General features: G+C 49.4%; 6 protein-coding genes across 6 annotated transcripts, besides 1 other annotated feature; 1 reads left to right on the forward strand and 5 right to left on the reverse strand.

The window, feature by feature from the left end:
- Positions 1-115: 115 nt before the first annotated feature.
- On the reverse strand, positions 116-301 carry ARB_03695 (uncharacterized protein; the record flags this gene model as incomplete). Its single annotated transcript, XM_003010035.1, has 1 exon — positions 116-301. One exon carries the CDS (start codon positions 299-301, stop codon positions 116-118), a length of 186 nt encoding a protein of 61 aa, XP_003010081.1.
- A 2,200-nt stretch (positions 302-2,501) lies between these two features.
- ARB_03696 (uncharacterized protein) lies at positions 2,502-3,095 on the reverse strand (the record flags this gene model as incomplete). Its single annotated transcript, XM_003010036.1, has 1 exon — positions 2,502-3,095. One exon carries the CDS (start codon positions 3,093-3,095, stop codon positions 2,502-2,504), a length of 594 nt encoding a protein of 197 aa, XP_003010082.1.
- Positions 3,096-3,861: 766 nt separating this feature from the next.
- Positions 3,862-4,677, reverse strand: ARB_03697 (uncharacterized protein; the record flags this gene model as incomplete). The annotated part of the gene is made up of 1 exon (XM_003010037.1): positions 3,862-4,677. One exon carries the CDS (start codon positions 4,675-4,677, stop codon positions 3,862-3,864), a length of 816 nt encoding a protein of 271 aa, XP_003010083.1.
- A 1,306-nt stretch (positions 4,678-5,983) lies between these two features.
- Positions 5,984-7,110, forward strand: ARB_03698 (uncharacterized protein; the record flags this gene model as incomplete). Its single annotated transcript, XM_003010038.1, has 2 exons — positions 5,984-6,038; positions 6,128-7,110. 2 exons carry the CDS (start codon positions 5,984-5,986, stop codon positions 7,108-7,110), a joined length of 1,038 nt encoding a protein of 345 aa, XP_003010084.1.
- A 738-nt stretch (positions 7,111-7,848) lies between these two features.
- On the reverse strand, positions 7,849-8,929 carry ARB_03699 (polysaccharide deacetylase family protein; the record flags this gene model as incomplete). The annotated part of the gene is made up of 2 exons (XM_003010039.1): positions 7,849-8,245; positions 8,301-8,929. 2 exons carry the CDS (start codon positions 8,927-8,929, stop codon positions 7,849-7,851), a joined length of 1,026 nt encoding a protein of 341 aa, XP_003010085.1.
- Positions 8,930-10,986: 2,057 nt separating this feature from the next.
- On the reverse strand, positions 10,987-12,617 carry ARB_03700 (uncharacterized protein; the record flags this gene model as incomplete). The annotated part of the gene is made up of 4 exons (XM_003010040.1): positions 10,987-11,199; positions 11,273-11,338; positions 11,432-11,832; positions 11,864-12,617. 4 exons carry the CDS (start codon positions 12,615-12,617, stop codon positions 10,987-10,989), a joined length of 1,434 nt encoding a protein of 477 aa, XP_003010086.1.
- A 2,741-nt stretch (positions 12,618-15,358) lies between these two features.
- Positions 15,359-15,636: a repeat region (AT_rich region).

Here is a 15,636-nt window from a genome sequence, read left to right on the forward strand (position 1 = left end):
TATACTTCGTTTCTGCTTCTGCAGGCTGGTAACTGTGCTGCCAGCGAGAGCCTCAAGCGGGGACGGCTTTGGGGTAAACAATCAAGGTATTCTCGCAAAGCTGCCTGTCAGGCGTCTAGGTGGCTGGCAGCTCCGGAGAAGGAGGAGAGCGATTGCTATATGATATGTGAGTATCAATGAATGAGCGAACAAAGGTGAGAGAGAAAGAAGAAAAGACATCAAGCTGGAGAAGACTTGAGGCTTGCTGGTTGGTCTTTGTAGATGGGCCGCCGCTCTGCCAGCCATCTTCTTTTGCGGGCATCCCAGCCACGCCCAACCACCCGAATTATGCTATTCGGCTGCATCCTGGTCCCGCCCCAGGCCAGGGAGCTCTCCTGGTTTCGTGGCTTCTTTGCAGGGGGTCAGTTTGGAAGACGGTAGGTGTCCCAGGCGCCTGAACTGCGTCCGCAGGGCCGCGAAGACGCTCGTCGCTGTTGGTGGTTGCAGCGGTCGTCATAGGCATGAGTTATTCCCAGCGTCCGGAATAGTTAGCAGCCACTCAACATACCAGCCAGCGACAGTGATGTCGTGTCCTGGGCTGTTCTTTTCGGCCCATTATACTCCGCAGCCTCAGACCGACTCTTCTCGCCGCTTCAGCTCGGCTGCTTTCTTGCAATCATCGCCGCTGATGATGTTTTTTGTCTATTTTCATCTCGTCGTCGTTGTCTATGCGTTTTGCCGACATAAGTCACGTGACAACGTATAATTTTTTATAGCCGACGTTGACACAGAATGCGAAGGGCATGAAAGGGAAGAGAAGAGGAGGAGGAGGAAGAGAAGGCAGAAGAAGAGAGCACTCTCAGGTCCTCCTGTCGATGGGAATTGTCGCGTCCTCCATCTTTGCGGCCATATAACTACATTCTCTCCCGGATAATCAAGTAGTTCTAGGTAAACTCCTTGCTCTACCCATCGCTCATAAAAGGCTGGCAAGAAGAGGCCTTGTCAAAGGGTATCTAAACAAATAGTATAGACAATTAATCTATACTAAGTGTCAGGCCCTGTTCCTCTGTTAACTCCAATTTTCTCGTATACCTGCGTGGGACGTCTTCACCTTGGAACCAAATACCCTCTACCCAACTGCTCCTCCCTATCTTACAAGCAGGTCAAGGAAGAGATCTGCCCTCATGTATACACTGGCACTTCCGATCAAACTGGATTCTGCATATGGCCACCGACACTACAATAGGAACATTTCTCAGGCTGTCCTCGGTGAATTCTACTTCCAGCTCGAGGCTCCAAGCCTGCGTCTTCCTTAGAGCCGTGAAAAAGCAGTTGGTGTCAAGCAGTGAATGCCACACCGTGACTGGACGCTGTCTCTCAATTATATGACCATAGCACGATTATTTCACTTTAAGGCCCTTCGAGAAGCTAAGCACCTCGCTTGTAGGACTTCAGGGTCCAGAAGCTGCCATAAATATACTTGAATTTACTATGATTCCTAGGACAGGAACTCCTAAAATACATAATCTGATGCCTTGTATTAATATTTTTGGCCTCATCTCGGTTTCGAATTGAACTTCAGACATCACGAGCCGGAAAGAATGGATTATATCTCCTTCTGCTGTACTGCAATTTTCTGTTGCAAGACATATATGGCAAAGTTGAGATTCCGTTAACCTAATAGCATGGGGCCATTGCCATCTGGTACCGTCTCTGACTACCTGCACCGTTTGGGGCAAACGCAAGTGCAGTCGAATAGCCTTGGTCCAGGGTCTGATGAAAGCACTTCGACATCGGGTAAGCTTCTGGGCTCGATCCCATGGTCAGGAAATCGGGCCCTAACCGAACAACGCTACCACGGGGAATGCGACAATATCTAGATGATGATCTATTTGTATGATTTCCTACTCACTATTTGACCTTGGGAAAACCGTGGCTCCGATGGATTTGTACCGGTGTGGATGGGATATCAGCATCGCATAAGGAGCAAGCCTATATCGTCGGGCCACGTTCATATAAACCCCGGTGTGTTTGATATGTTTCTGCTCTCCACGGGGCAACTCCTATGGCTCGCATATATTTTCAGTGTAACTTTCCCAGACGAACAAAGCAATAAGAGAGGCTTTAACTAGTTACTGGAGTAGGCCCCGTGCTTGGCCGTGATATTCCGCCAGACGAGGGTACTCTCCTTTCATCAAGTCGTACCTCCTATAATATCCTCTACTAATCATGGAGACAGATGTCTCGTTCTATTACTTGTATAAACCATCGATAGCTGCAACCAAGCCTACTCCAAATGTACTTGCAGAGGTGAGGATGAGAGGCGGGCCAATACGAGCGCTTGGCTTTTAGATGCAATAAGATTTCAGGGGAAGCAGTCATTTAACTATAGTTTAAGGTGCGGCTCTTCCGCTGATCTTCGAAAAGTCTTTTTTCGACACATTAAATATTTATTTTATTATATTAGGGGTATCCTTGGGGCGTAGAATAACAAGACGGCTGAGAAACACTGAACGGCATAGTTACAGCATGATGCGCCTGCAAAGATGGTAACTTATAAAGGCGGACACGGTAAGCCAGCTATACGTAGCCGCAGCTTGTACCAGGGCTTCTGGCTTGGGAGCGGAGTTGGGAGTTGTCCGCGTGGAAGAGGCAACCGCTGGCGTCATCATTGTGGTCACGGCGGTCGGCCCCCTGGCTGTGGTTGCAGGCCGAGATGTTAAATTAGCCGTTGGGATTGAAGTCGTTATATTGGCCGTAGGATGTTCGGTAATAATGGTAGTAAAGTCTGCGGGCGTGGGAGGTTTAGTGGCGGTAGCAAAGTCTGTCATGGACGTAGAAAGATGGTGCTCATCGTCGTCGTTGTTGTCAGGCTCTGGCTCTGGCTCGTATAAATCATCGATGCAGTAGAACCTCCCTTCTTCCAGGTCAGGACATTCAACGTCGGGATTCAGTTCCTCGAACAGGTCAACAGAGAGATGGTTGTAATGAGCAAATGCCTCGCATGTAGCGCCGCCCACGTTTGTAGCGAGGCTGCACCAGGGCGGCAAGCGATCGTCGACCTGGGCGGCGGCTATAAGGGCTGAGGCCAGAGGGATAAGGAGCTGGAAACGCATCGCTGGGAGCTGCGAAGTGCGAGCTGGTAGCTATTTTCTGATAACTACCGTAAGTGTGCAGGGAAGGCTGCTGGATGACCAGAGAGCAACGAGGTTAAAAAAAGGGGGTTGAGAAGAGAGGCTGCGGCGGGACAAAGGGAGCACAGATGGAGCGGTCGGCTAAGAGAGTCTTCTGCTGGCCAGCTCACTGCGACGGCCAAAGAGCTTTCTCGACTGGCTACATGTGAACGCAAAATGCATCAACTTATTCCCTGTTAAACACTTGGCTAAACCATGCTACAATGGCCGTCCAGTACCCCTATTTTAGCTGCCAATAATCAACTCGTTTGGTTGGATGTTGCGGCTCTAACAAAGGACCCACAGACAGAGTGGGAATGAGAGACATCGGACTCTAGCATCGAACCAGCCAAGGCACAGCCGTTGCATACGGAGTAGAGAAGGTACATAAGTATATGCGGTTAGGAAACATGGGGCGGAATAGGGATATCCAGATATTAGCTCGTCATTTTTGGCTAGGGAAAAAAGGGGCTATAAGTATATAATATGTACTGCTGCTACACGAGCAAGAAGAAGAGGGAAGAAATCCGTCCAAAAAACAGTTGAAAAGCATATAAACATTCATTTCCATCCAGTTTTGCGCCCAGGATACATCAAGGGGGAAGGACTCGTAAATCAATGAGCACAAGCGTTAGGTTTCAGTAGATAAATGGTCACACTGACGGGCAGAAACCACAACACGAGAGAGAGAGAGAGAGAGAGAGAGAGATCAAGCAATCATCCCGGCGATGGCGATTGACAATCCCATAAGAATCTCGTATAGGGCCGACTGTCTGTGAGGTGGTTGTGGCGAGCCGTTGGGAGTACCTCCGCCGTTTGCAAAGGCGGTACAGTAACCCTCCTGGAGGCCGAAGCAGGCCCGCAGCAGGAGGCTGGAGCAAATGGCCTGTCCGTTGCCTGTGGGAGCGGCGCCCTGCACGGTGACTCCGGCGCCGTTCCCTCCGTTGATAGTGACTCCGTACGCGCCGCCGAGGGAAGCTGTGCAAACCGAGAACTGTGACTGACAGCCAGAGTAAGAGCGTACGCACTCTGCCGAGTCATGGAACGTCGTGGGAATATAGACGAACGGGAAGGGAGCTCCCGGCACCGTCGAGCCCGTGGGCGTCGGGGCAGCCGTGGTGCCTGGCTGCGGGAACATAAAGCCCGATGAGGTCGATGTAGGTGCTGGTGCTGGGGCCGGGCCTGGCGTCTGCGAGGGTGCTGCAGTCGAGGTGGTGTCCATCAGGGTGCCGGTGCATTCTGCGCCGAGGGGGCAGCAGGCGATGTGGTTTGCAGCATCGCGGGAGCAGATCGACTCGGGCTGGCAGCAGGCCTGCGGGCTGCCCAAGAAGGCGCAGGAATTGAAGTGCAACGGGCAGAGATCTTCCCGTTTGACGAGCCGGGCGAGCCTGGGAGTGAAGCCGAAGCCGAAGAGGGAGAGCGAGCTGTCGAGATTGCTGCGGGCTGCGGGGGCATGGAAGGGCGCCGACTCTGCTGCGAGGGCCGGGAGGACAACGAGCAGCAGGAGGTTTGCCTGCGTCAGCATCATGGCTTGTTTATATCCGGCCTAATAATTCATGAGGCCCTTCTGCTGGCTCTTGTTAGCCTGTGGTGTTGCTGCTGCAGCTGCAGGTGTTGTTGTTGTTGTTCTTGTTGTTGTTGTTGTTTACCTGGCTCGCACAAGGGGTGTCTGGGGTTGCGGTCGAGATCGAGAGGTCAGGCCGTCGTCGAGAGGCCGGCCATGCGATGGGGACGGTGGGAGGAGGAAGAGAAGACGAGAGCTGCAGGCGAGCAGAGAAGCGGTCGACGGTCAGCGCAGAGTGACTGACAGTCCCGTCCCCGTCCTGCGTCTCGATCCATGTCTGCCCGTCGCTTGCTCGCTGGCCTGGCAACGGCGCCAAGTCAGCGTCTCGACCAGCAAGGAGCTGCCGGCGGGGCGACAGCGAGGATGATGAGGCCGGCGATGACAGTGCCAGAGATGGGGGCGATGCCTGTCTGCCGTCCGTCTGCCTGTCCCTGGATCACTGCTGTGTAGATGTAGATGTAGATGTAGATGTAGATGTAGATGTAGGTGTTGCTGCTGCTGCTAGATATGTAGCTTAAGTGCAGACACACCCAGTATCAGCACTCGCATCATCAGCAAGAGGCCGTCGCCGACACGCATGAAAGCATTATAAGCATTCAAAGGCCATCGTCAGCCCTTCCGGCCGCCATGCAGGCGCTCTTCCACAGGCCGGATTTTGCATCCATCCGCGCCCGGCAAATCGTCGCCGTGGCCGTGCCTACAGCAGCCATTGCTGACTCGTCTCATGCATAAAAACTGCTGGAATCCATCACATTCAAGCATTCCATCTGCGGCCTCGCTTGTTCCATCCATCGCAGGCAGATCCAACGCACTTTTTTGCATTGGGTGCCGTTGCTTGGTGGCGGATCTTTCGGCTCTTTTTTTTTTTTTTATCTATCCACAGCTTTTTTTACTTTGCTGTTCGACGTCAAGTTCGCGAATTCTCAACTAACTAACTAGTTAACACACCTTACTTCTTACTTACCGCGCATCAACTGGTGACTGACACCGCTGAGGCCGTGACAGCAGACGAATAGACGGATTCCCAGTCCAGCAGAGGCCCTGCAATGCCGTGAGCCATGAGATTCTGACCCGACCGACCACCATGGGCCGCAGTTGACCGTCTCTCTCACGCAGCACACACACACACACAGCGTCATGCAAGCCGGCAGCACAGCTCGATAACCAAACAGCTCCAATTCCTTCTATTCCTCTCCTTCTGCTGCTCTATTGCTCTACTAGTAGCCAGTCCTCTGTCGCCGGCCTTCTCCCGGAGGGCGTGTAAAGGATGTCTAATGGATCCAGGTCTGATGCGCTGAAGAGTACCACCACCACCACCACCAGTAAGGCCGGCCGGGACACCAAACACACATCACATCCCCATCGTCTGCAGGTATAAGCACGGACTAACTTGATGTGCGGACGCAAGCAGCTACCAAACCGGTCTTCCATTTCGCCGCCGGCCTCTTCTCAGGTCTCACATCTTCCATCCTCCTGCAGCCGGCGGACCTGCTCAAAACCCGGGTTCAGCAGTCCGGCCAGCCTACCTCTCTCCTGCCCACCGTCCGCGCAATTCTGGCCTCGCCCAATCCCGTCCGGAACCTATGGCGTGGAACACTCCCGTCAGCCCTCAGAACCGGGTTCGGATCGGCCCTCTACTTCAGCTCTCTTAATACACTACGGCAGTCGGTGGCCATAGTCAAGCTACATACCAAGGGAGACGATGGCAGCAGTACCACCAATTCTTCTTCTTCCTCGCCGCGGACTTCGGCTCTGCCTAAACTGTCACACTCAGCAAACCTGCTGACTGGAGCTGTGGCGCGAGTATCGGCTGGGTTCGTCATGATGCCCGTCACCGTGCTGAAGGTGCGGTACGAGTCCGATTACTACTCGTATCGGAGCCTCTGGGGGGCTGGTAAGGACATTGTTCGGACAGAGGGCGTCAGAGGATTGTTTTCCGGGTTTGGAGCAACCGCCATTCGCGATGCGCCGTACGCCGGTCTCTATGTCGTGTTCTACGAACAGTCTAAACGGTCCCTGTCCGCCCTTCTATCGTCCCCGTCTCGAAGTAGCAAAGGTGAGCTGGAAAAGGAAGCCGTCTCATCGATGCCATCCGCAGCTTATGTTCACTTCCTCTCTGGCGCACTTGCGGCAGGCTTGGCAACAACTATCACCAACCCGTTTGATGTTCTCAAGACCCGCGTGCAGCTGATGCCCTCCAAGTACCGCAACATGTGGCATGCTGCACGGCTGGTTTTACGTGGTGAAGGCGTCAGGGGCCTGTTTGGCGGGCTGAGCCTGCGTATTGGGCGGAAGGCCATTAGCTCTGCTTTAGCCTGGACTATCTATGAGGACCTGATATTGCGTGCTGAGACCTCCCGGTGGGCCCAGCAGGAGAAGAGCATGTTAACTTGATTCAGACCTCCTTCTCTCCTCTGCTCAAACTGTATCATCATTATCATTATTTATTATTATTATTATTACTGTTATTATTACTATCTGCTACTTCGTCTCCCCCTTCTTTTCTACTATGGTGTCATTGAATCCCAGGTGTACGGTGTTCTGGTATTGATTTCAGGTGCGCAATGTACTCCATACATTTATGTATTGTTGGGTTAGCTAAAACAGGCGGCCTTGAAACGTTAATATCCCAGCTCATATCAAAAACTATTTTCAATATGTGAAAGTAGATAATCATCAACAGTATTACAAACCATCTAGGTTTCTAGACATTAGAATTAAAAGGGGAGGAGCCAGCAGGGTATAACTTGAGTCTTCCATTAAACGCCAACGCACACTGCGTAGCCAAGCCAAAGGCTTGCACAGCTCGTGCCAACAGCCGGGTTCCATTTATACAGGTTATCCAACGAAATACCGTTGGCCGCGGCGATGTCGTAGCAGGTATCGCCGCTAACTACAGTGTGCCACTTCTGACAGTTTGAGGCCACGCCGGGCTGCGTGGGCGCGGGCGGAGGAGTCCCTGGACTGGTGGGAGTGGCCGTCGGGCTTGTGGTTGAAGTGCCCGTGGGTACCTGCACGGGGGTGGTTCGGTACCAGTTGGCTCGTGGATCCCCCAAGCATTCTCCAACAGTGACAGCTAATACCAAGAATGTTAGCATGTTGGATCCAAAATGTGATGGGATAAATAGAAGGTTAGAAATAATAACTGGATATAAATATACCTTTCAGGCCTCTCCGTTTCACCTCGTCCAGGAGTTGCTGGATCAGGAGATCAACAGTAGTTTGATGTACGTCATGAGCCAGCGCAATGCTACCACCTGCGTTTAGACCATCCCTAAAAAAGCCAACGCTGACACTAACTCCGTCAGGAGTATCATGCTCATAATCCTTGGTGTCAATATCAGCTTCGATAACATGATACTTAAGGTCGGCCATGGTCTGCAAGACCAAGGGGCTATATGCAAAGTAGGGCACGCGCATATAAGTCGGGCGGTATCCATTAGTAATAGTAGCAAGAACGTCATCGAGCTTTGTCATTTCGGATATGATGCCGGCGCCATTAAGGGTGGATAGATCGGCGTGGTCGTAGCTATGACTCGGTTAGTAGTTTGTACAAACCGGCAATTGGACAAAAAATCACTCACGTATGGGAAGCAATCTGATGGCCGGTGTTAAAGGCTCGGAGCATCACGGAGCTATAGTCTGTAATAGACCCAAAGTTCTGAGCATTAACAAAGAGTGTTGCCTTGGCCCCATTTGCGTCAAAGATATCCAATAGCTTGTTGGTATAGTCATAGGGACCGTCGTCAAAAGTGATTGCAACAGTGCCCTTCACAGTGCAACTCCGGATGACTTGACCAAACGGTACAACGGTAGTGGGGGTAGACGGGGCGGCAGCCGAGGTGGAGGTAGAGGCAGAGGTAGAAGAGGATGTGGTGGAGGTTGAGGCTGAGGAGGCAGTGGCAGTAGCAGTAGCATTCGCAGTCGATGAGATAGCAGGTTGGGCTGTTGAAGTTGCTGGCTGGGGAGTTGGAGTAACCGGCTTTGACGACGTAGTTGTAGGCTTTGTCGTAGTGGTTGCTAGTCCGGTCGTCGATGTCGCTGGTGTAGTTGTTGTAGTCGCAGCCCTAGTGGACGGCCTGGGAAAGGGGAACCACCAGTCCGGGATCCATGACTTTCCCACAAGCTGCGGTAATTCGGGATGCAATGGCCCGGCTGCAGCGCAACAGGCAAGCAGTGCCGCAGCGAAGAACGTGTATAACCGCATTAACATGATGAGGGATGTAAAATAGGGAGAAATTTTTATATAGATATAAAATATAACAAAAGAACACCCAGATGAAAGGAAAGGTAGCAGGAGTATGAAACGGACGTTAATAAAGAGTGTCTGGTATAATCATCTAAACGAGTGACAGTTAACAGCGGGCTGATGGCCTGGAGCAGGGTCAATGAGCATAGTATAGTAGTCCGAGAGTGCCATGCTTTCTTTATATATTAATATTCAGATCCTTGCCCTTGACAAGACCGGACTATCAAGGGAAAACTTGAGAAACCAAATTGTTCTCGTACTCGGCAAGAGGCGAGCGGGTCTTCCAATCAGTCAGTCAGCGAGATGCCAGGGGCAGAGGCAGTTGTTGGAAGTAGCTGGACTGCCCCAAAATATGGAGATAAAATTGTGCACGTTCCCACCCATTCTGACCCAGAAGATCTAGATGGGAAAGTGGGCTGGAAGGCTCTGTATCAAAATCCTTGCTTGCATGCAGGGGAGGGATCCAATGATGGATCTGGCAGACTTCCAAGGGTGTTGCATATGACTGGTCCCGGTATATACTGGCCAAACAGATACTGCATATGTGTCTCTTCCCTATGAGAATGGCCATGTTTCTTCGTTTTCATAGAGACAGGCATTAAGTAAGTACCCGTCCAACTTTTGATGTATTTTTGCGTTGGTCGGGTTATGGCGTGGAACATGTCTCAACGATGGTGTGCTCCAAATTGACTATCGTCTCATCCTTCGCTACACTGTGAAGAAAAATAGCGTCGGAGAGAAGATATCTTGACCAGCGTTTTCTGCGCGCATGGGAGAAAGTTCGCCGTCCAGGGGTATCCAAGGAAAACCACCAATGAAAAGGCCGCCTTGAAGCCATTCTTCGCTTGACATGTGGGTGTGGTCCATGATCGATCGTCTAATCCGATTCCAGATGCCGAGGTGGCGACGGATCACATACCTTCCAGGCACAAATCTAGATAAAGCCCCCCCCCCCCCCATATAACCTTTAGATACCATTAGCGCCTCTAGCACTCTCCGCACTCCGACTATATCCCAAAAGCGTCAGCTGTAGCCGCAATAAGTGGCCTCCGTTGACGGCGCCGTATATCCGTTTGCGCGGTGTGAACTTATCTCTGTAGAATAAACCTCTGGTGAGAAAAAAAAAAAACCTCGCTAAGACGTTTCATGATGGTCCCTTAACAGATAAATTTGATGTCGCAAAGTGAACTCCGGAGGCTTGCATGGTGGCGTGAAGCCAGCGCTGCAAGGCGAATCACCAACTCCTCCCGAGCTGAACGGCAATTATCCCTTCGACAATAGAAGATATGCTCTGGGAGAAGCCGTGTGACTATCCGCGGAATCACCGGTTGCTAATATAAATTAATATGTTGGACCCAGCTTGTCGGATCGGACACTTCTCGATTCGTGCACATCTTTTGTACCATGTTGAATCGGTTAGTCACCGAAATGTACTGGGACTGATCCGGGCTAGCAGGGGTGAATACGGGATTAATCGAAGATGGTGGTTTGACCGAGTCATCGTTTGTTCGTTTTGTCCATCGATTCCTCTTCGTGATGATAAGCGGACGATGGAGTTAATTAAAGTGTTTTATGTGGCTAAAATTAGACTTTAAGTTTGTTGGCCAGACTTTGCTAACTAATTTATTTACCATTGGTTTAAACAGCGTTAGTCTAACTATAAAAACGATATTTTATTTGTTTGATTTTGTTCGAGGAGTTTAAGCGAACCTTGACTGGCCAGTTAAACACAGCTATATTAAACACAAGTAGCCAATGATAATTAAATCCCGTTTGTGCTCGTTGCGAGAATCTTGGAATAGAGGTCAGTTCAATATACTCTATGTACTTTTCTGTTGATCTGTAAACATGAGATTATATTGTAAGAGTCATAATCATTCAAATGAAAGACAAATAGAAGAAAGTGTCCACATTAATCGGACAATAAACATATAGAAGATAGAAGGGAAGTGAGTAGAATATGAAATAGACGTAAACCCGTACAAAGAAAATATAAAGAAACCCATATACCACCAATCCGTCTACCAAAATAGGCTCCTCCGGTCCTGTTTCTTCCTAACAAGGTATAAGCCATCTCTCTTCTTGTCATTGACCTTCATTTCAACGGTTACAGGACCGTTGTGAGGAGAAGCAGTCAGAGTACGCTGTCCACGTAATTTGCGGGTATGGTCAAAGAGTCTGTCCTGCTCCTCTTGACTGAGAGAATGGTAGATAAGCATGTAATCTGCATCGTTCTATAATTCAGTCATACTAGTTAGCGAGGAATTCTTAGGTTCTCACACAGTAATCGGTAGAGACAACACTTACAGGATCAAATTCCCAAATCAGACTAAACGCATCAAGAGTTCGAGGTTCGAGATAGCGGCGATGAACCTAAAAGGCAGAAGTCGTTAGTTGAACCAGTGTTTCAAATACCGTATCTACGAAGCTTAGGGTAACAATATAAGCCAGATAGCTAAAACATACCTTAACAAATGCCTCTTCGTCTTCTATTTGCCTGTGCTTTCCGTGGTGGACATGTTTTTCAACATGGACAAGCTCCATTTCCTTGAGTGACTTGCCTTGCATGATGGCAGTAATCTTGTCCTCGGAGAAACCAGCACTGCCTAACAACTGGTTTACCTTGTCGTTGAATTCCTTCTTGGCCTTCTCTGCTTCTTCTTTTTGCTTCGCCAACCTCTCAGCCTCCTTCTTCTTGTACTCCTCAATGGCACTGGCTTTTAGTTTGGCCTCCTTCTGCAATCGCTCCATTTCGTCCTTCTCCTTCTGGGCAATTTCAGCCTGTACTTTCTCTCGAATTTTCCTCTCGCGCTCCTTTTCCTCACGCTCCTTTTCCAGGACTTTCATTCGCTCAATAAGGAGAGCATCTTCCATTTTTTCGCCTGGCAAGCTCATCACTTTCCATTTTCTTGAGCCTTTCAAATTGTATCTCTTTTTCAATATCTCGTCGGGTCAAGGGGTGATCATCACGCTCAGGCCGTTTCTCTAACCGTCCCATCTCTTGCATCTCCATATATTCCTGCAATTTCCGCCATCGCCTTAGACTCCGGATTTCCTCTTCTTTGGCAATACGAATCTCTCGTTCCAGTTCGGTCTCTTGTCGAGGCTGTGGCTGAGTCTGTGGCTGAGGCTGAGCAGAAGCGTTTCCACTGCCCTTGCTCGCCTCAATGCGTTCACGTTCCTCGCGACGGATGCGGTCTTCACGACGCATGCGATCCTCTTCCTTTCTCATTTCATCTAGTTCCCGTTCTCGCTGTCTGATTCTCTCCAGGCGAATCTCAGCTTCGATTTCGGCTCTTCGAGATGGTTCTTCGCGTTCCAGTCGGCGAATAGCCCTGCGCTCATGACGAATAATGTCATCCTCTAGGTCACTCAGTGCATCAGCCAATACAGGCCGTCGCTGGGAAGCAGATCTTGCCCGACCGACTGGCACCTGTGGGGGGGCTAGCTTAGTGTTTTCTTGCAGGTCATTCTTGATATCAATGTATATCTGAGCATCGCCCCCACGGTATGGATTGGCGACAGATGCAGAACGCGGCCGCCTTTTCTCTTCAACGACAACCTTTTCACGGGGTCGACGGTGGATACGGTGATAGAACTCCTCTTCCGAATCGGTATCCGAGTCTGCGTGGCGGTAGTATTTCCGATACATGACTCTCGAATTTGCACGAGTTTAGTAAAAAGGTATATATGGTGACGCTGGCGTTGTTAGCCAAATGGCTGTGCTGCACTGGGCTCCAAGGCAGCTTCGTAGGCGTTATGTTGCCTGGATAAGAAACGTTCCCTCGGTTTCGTTTGTGGATGGCGTACGCAACTCGAGGGAGGGAACAAGAAGTTCTGGTACTTCCGGTAACAGTGATGTTTGACCCAGATTATTTAAGGATAAACTGACGATAAGTCAGGATCGAGGGGCTCTCGATATTCGATAGTTGGATGAGAAAAGGTGGTTGGGAAGCCTGTGGAAGAGTGTCGTGACGTTGAAATAAATACGTCCGGCTCGGAAAAGGTGGGCGCCAGAGCCGCAAGCGAGAATGAGGGGCTCCTCTGATAGGGCAGCAATCAAGGAGTCTGTTGGCGCCTGGGGACAGCGCAAGGCTCCAGCTTCAGGTTTCAGGACGGCGTCGAGCGTTCTCAAGGCTCAAAGCTCAGTGGTTTTCCTCGTCTTGTCGATGCCGCCGAGATATGTACGCAGGCGTTGGGGCTCCCTGGCGAAGGGGAGTAGAATCAGGTTTTGTCATGCGACGGCATGCACCCTTGTCACGCCTCTGGATGTTGTGTCTGCCCAGCAGGGCGGCTAGTAAAACGCCGCGGCCCCGTCACGGGAGAAAGGGAAGCCCAAGTATGGGGCATGTATGGGCCACCCAGCCACCCAGCCATCCGGACGTTGGGCATGCACGTCTGAAGGCCGACAGACAGGCAGTCGGCGGTCGTTTCTCGAACATTTTTACTCACTCACTGGCTGGATCATGCCGTCCTTGCGTTTGCCTGTATTCCCCTTTGCAGTGACTCTCTTATATACTCAAAACATGCCTAGGATGCTTCATACTCCTCCGTACCCATGAATAGACTCAAGATTAAAACAACCGATCAATTACAGGATGGTTCCATGGTTCCCTAAAAAGGCTAACAGCACTTTAATCATTTGGACTGGACAGCTGCATCATGTCGACTATTATTTTCAATGGAGAGAGCGCTTTTAGTCGTATTCTGAATGGGACAAATAACCCTGCGAATTCTGTGGCTTGGCGTATCGTCTTGATACTGTGCAGTGTCTCCATAGCTCTGGCTGAAGTGCTGCTTCGTCCGCTCGTCTGCTCGTCTGCCTTTGATGTTGAGTTCCCAGTTGAGGGAATACACCCAACTACTAGTATGAAGCTTTCTTGCGTAAACCAGCTTGTTGCCATATACTTGTCATGAGCCATTCGTTCCGCATGAAATATCATGGTGGCTTTTCACCTATTATTGCAGTAGTCAGGCCGCAGCAACCAAGGTAGAGAGGCCCACCCTTTACCGATGGCCGTGCCTGAATAACTGTCCAAGAATAAAGGCGCTTGAATCCATACTATGACCTTCCGCCACTCCGCAGCATCTGTTCTATATGTTCGCGACTGTTTTTATGCGTCGTCTCCAAGTAGTGTAGCCTCTTTTCGAGAGTTGTAATCTCTGTTTTTAACTCTTTCGTCTCCCTTGATAGTCTTGTGTTCACCTTATCTATCGGCGTGGCAACGAACCTGCAAGATGCAACACACAAAGGGGTTAGACTACAGTTATTTTAAAGAAGTCATTTGTTCCATCCAGAAATCTTGTGGTTATACGCACATTTTGCCTACGCCTTCATATACGTTTGTGTCCTTTGGGACTTGGCCAATCTCGCCGGAAGTAAGCTCTAATAGGCGCATTTCCCGCTGCTTCGCAGTTATCTGAGTCCTGACGACGTTGATCTGTTGCTGGGCGGCAACAGCCTGTGATTCGATCTCCTGTACAAGCTGTTTCGTGGAAAACGGCCATACAGTTAGTTAGTGTTCTTTACTTCGCTTGGTGCAAAACGAGGGGTGAGCCATCTTTCCTTCCTTCCTTACCTTCTGGAGAGTTTCATTTGGAATGGACATCGTCGTTGCGTCAGCTGATGACAGCCTTGCTAAGAATTTAGAGACTGTAACTTGACCGTAAGTGCAATGGAGACAGAATAAAGCCGTGAGAGCTGCTCGATTTTGCTCCGAAAGTTGGCGTTGGTGCTTGGAAGTTCGTTTGCGCAAGGAGGCTCATGCCTCTCACGTGACAGTTACCTAATGTGGCTAATTCCAGCCGAACTTAGTATCGACCAGTCGGGAAGGAGAGGGGCCGGGGCCGGGGAGACACAGAGACCGTTTCTACCAACATCCATTGAGCTCAATGAACGATGAAGAGGTTTCGAACAAGGCGTTGAAATGATGGAAAGTTGACTCTGCTTAATACCTATTGTGAATTGTTTCAGAGACTCGATTATTGTCAATCATAGGCTTGTGCCCCCACCCCAATAGGGTGGGGGGAGAGCTTTTATCCCCCTCCCCTTAGCCCCCTAAAGGGGGGTGTTAATGCCCCCGACCCCCCCTCTTGGGGGAAGATTTTTAAAAATTTAGCCCCTAACCCCCCCCTTACTTACTAAAAAGGGGTATAAATTAGTTTAAATATAGTTAATAAAATCTTATCTATAGAAACTAATTTTATAATAGTTAGATTTATATTTAAAATATAGAATTCTATATAGAATAGTATAAATTTTATATTTTTACTATTAGTAAATATTATTAATATATATAAAATAGAAAATCTAACTATTATTAGATTAAATACTTACTACCCTTATTACTCTCTTCTTCCTCCTCTCTAGCTTATCTTTCTTAGACTTAGTTATAGTAGAACCAGTACTAATATCGTTGATATTAATGATTAAGATAGACCGATACTTATTAAGAAGGCTCTTAAGCTTATTAAAATAAGTAGCCTTAACTATATTATTAATATATATAGAAGAGGGAATCTAATTATTATTAAATTAAATACTTACTATTCTTATTACTCTCTTTTTCCTCCTTAACCTTAGTCTCCTCTTTAGATTTATCTTCTTTAGACTTAGTTATAGTACAATTAGTACTAATATAGGTATTAGGGTTAGTAATATAGTCCTTAAG

This window comes from Trichophyton benhamiae (assembly GCF_000151125.1).
Source record: "Trichophyton benhamiae CBS 112371 chromosome Unknown contig00360.0, whole genome shotgun sequence".
Classification (NCBI taxonomy): Eukaryota; Fungi; Ascomycota; class Eurotiomycetes; order Onygenales; family Arthrodermataceae; genus Trichophyton; species Trichophyton benhamiae.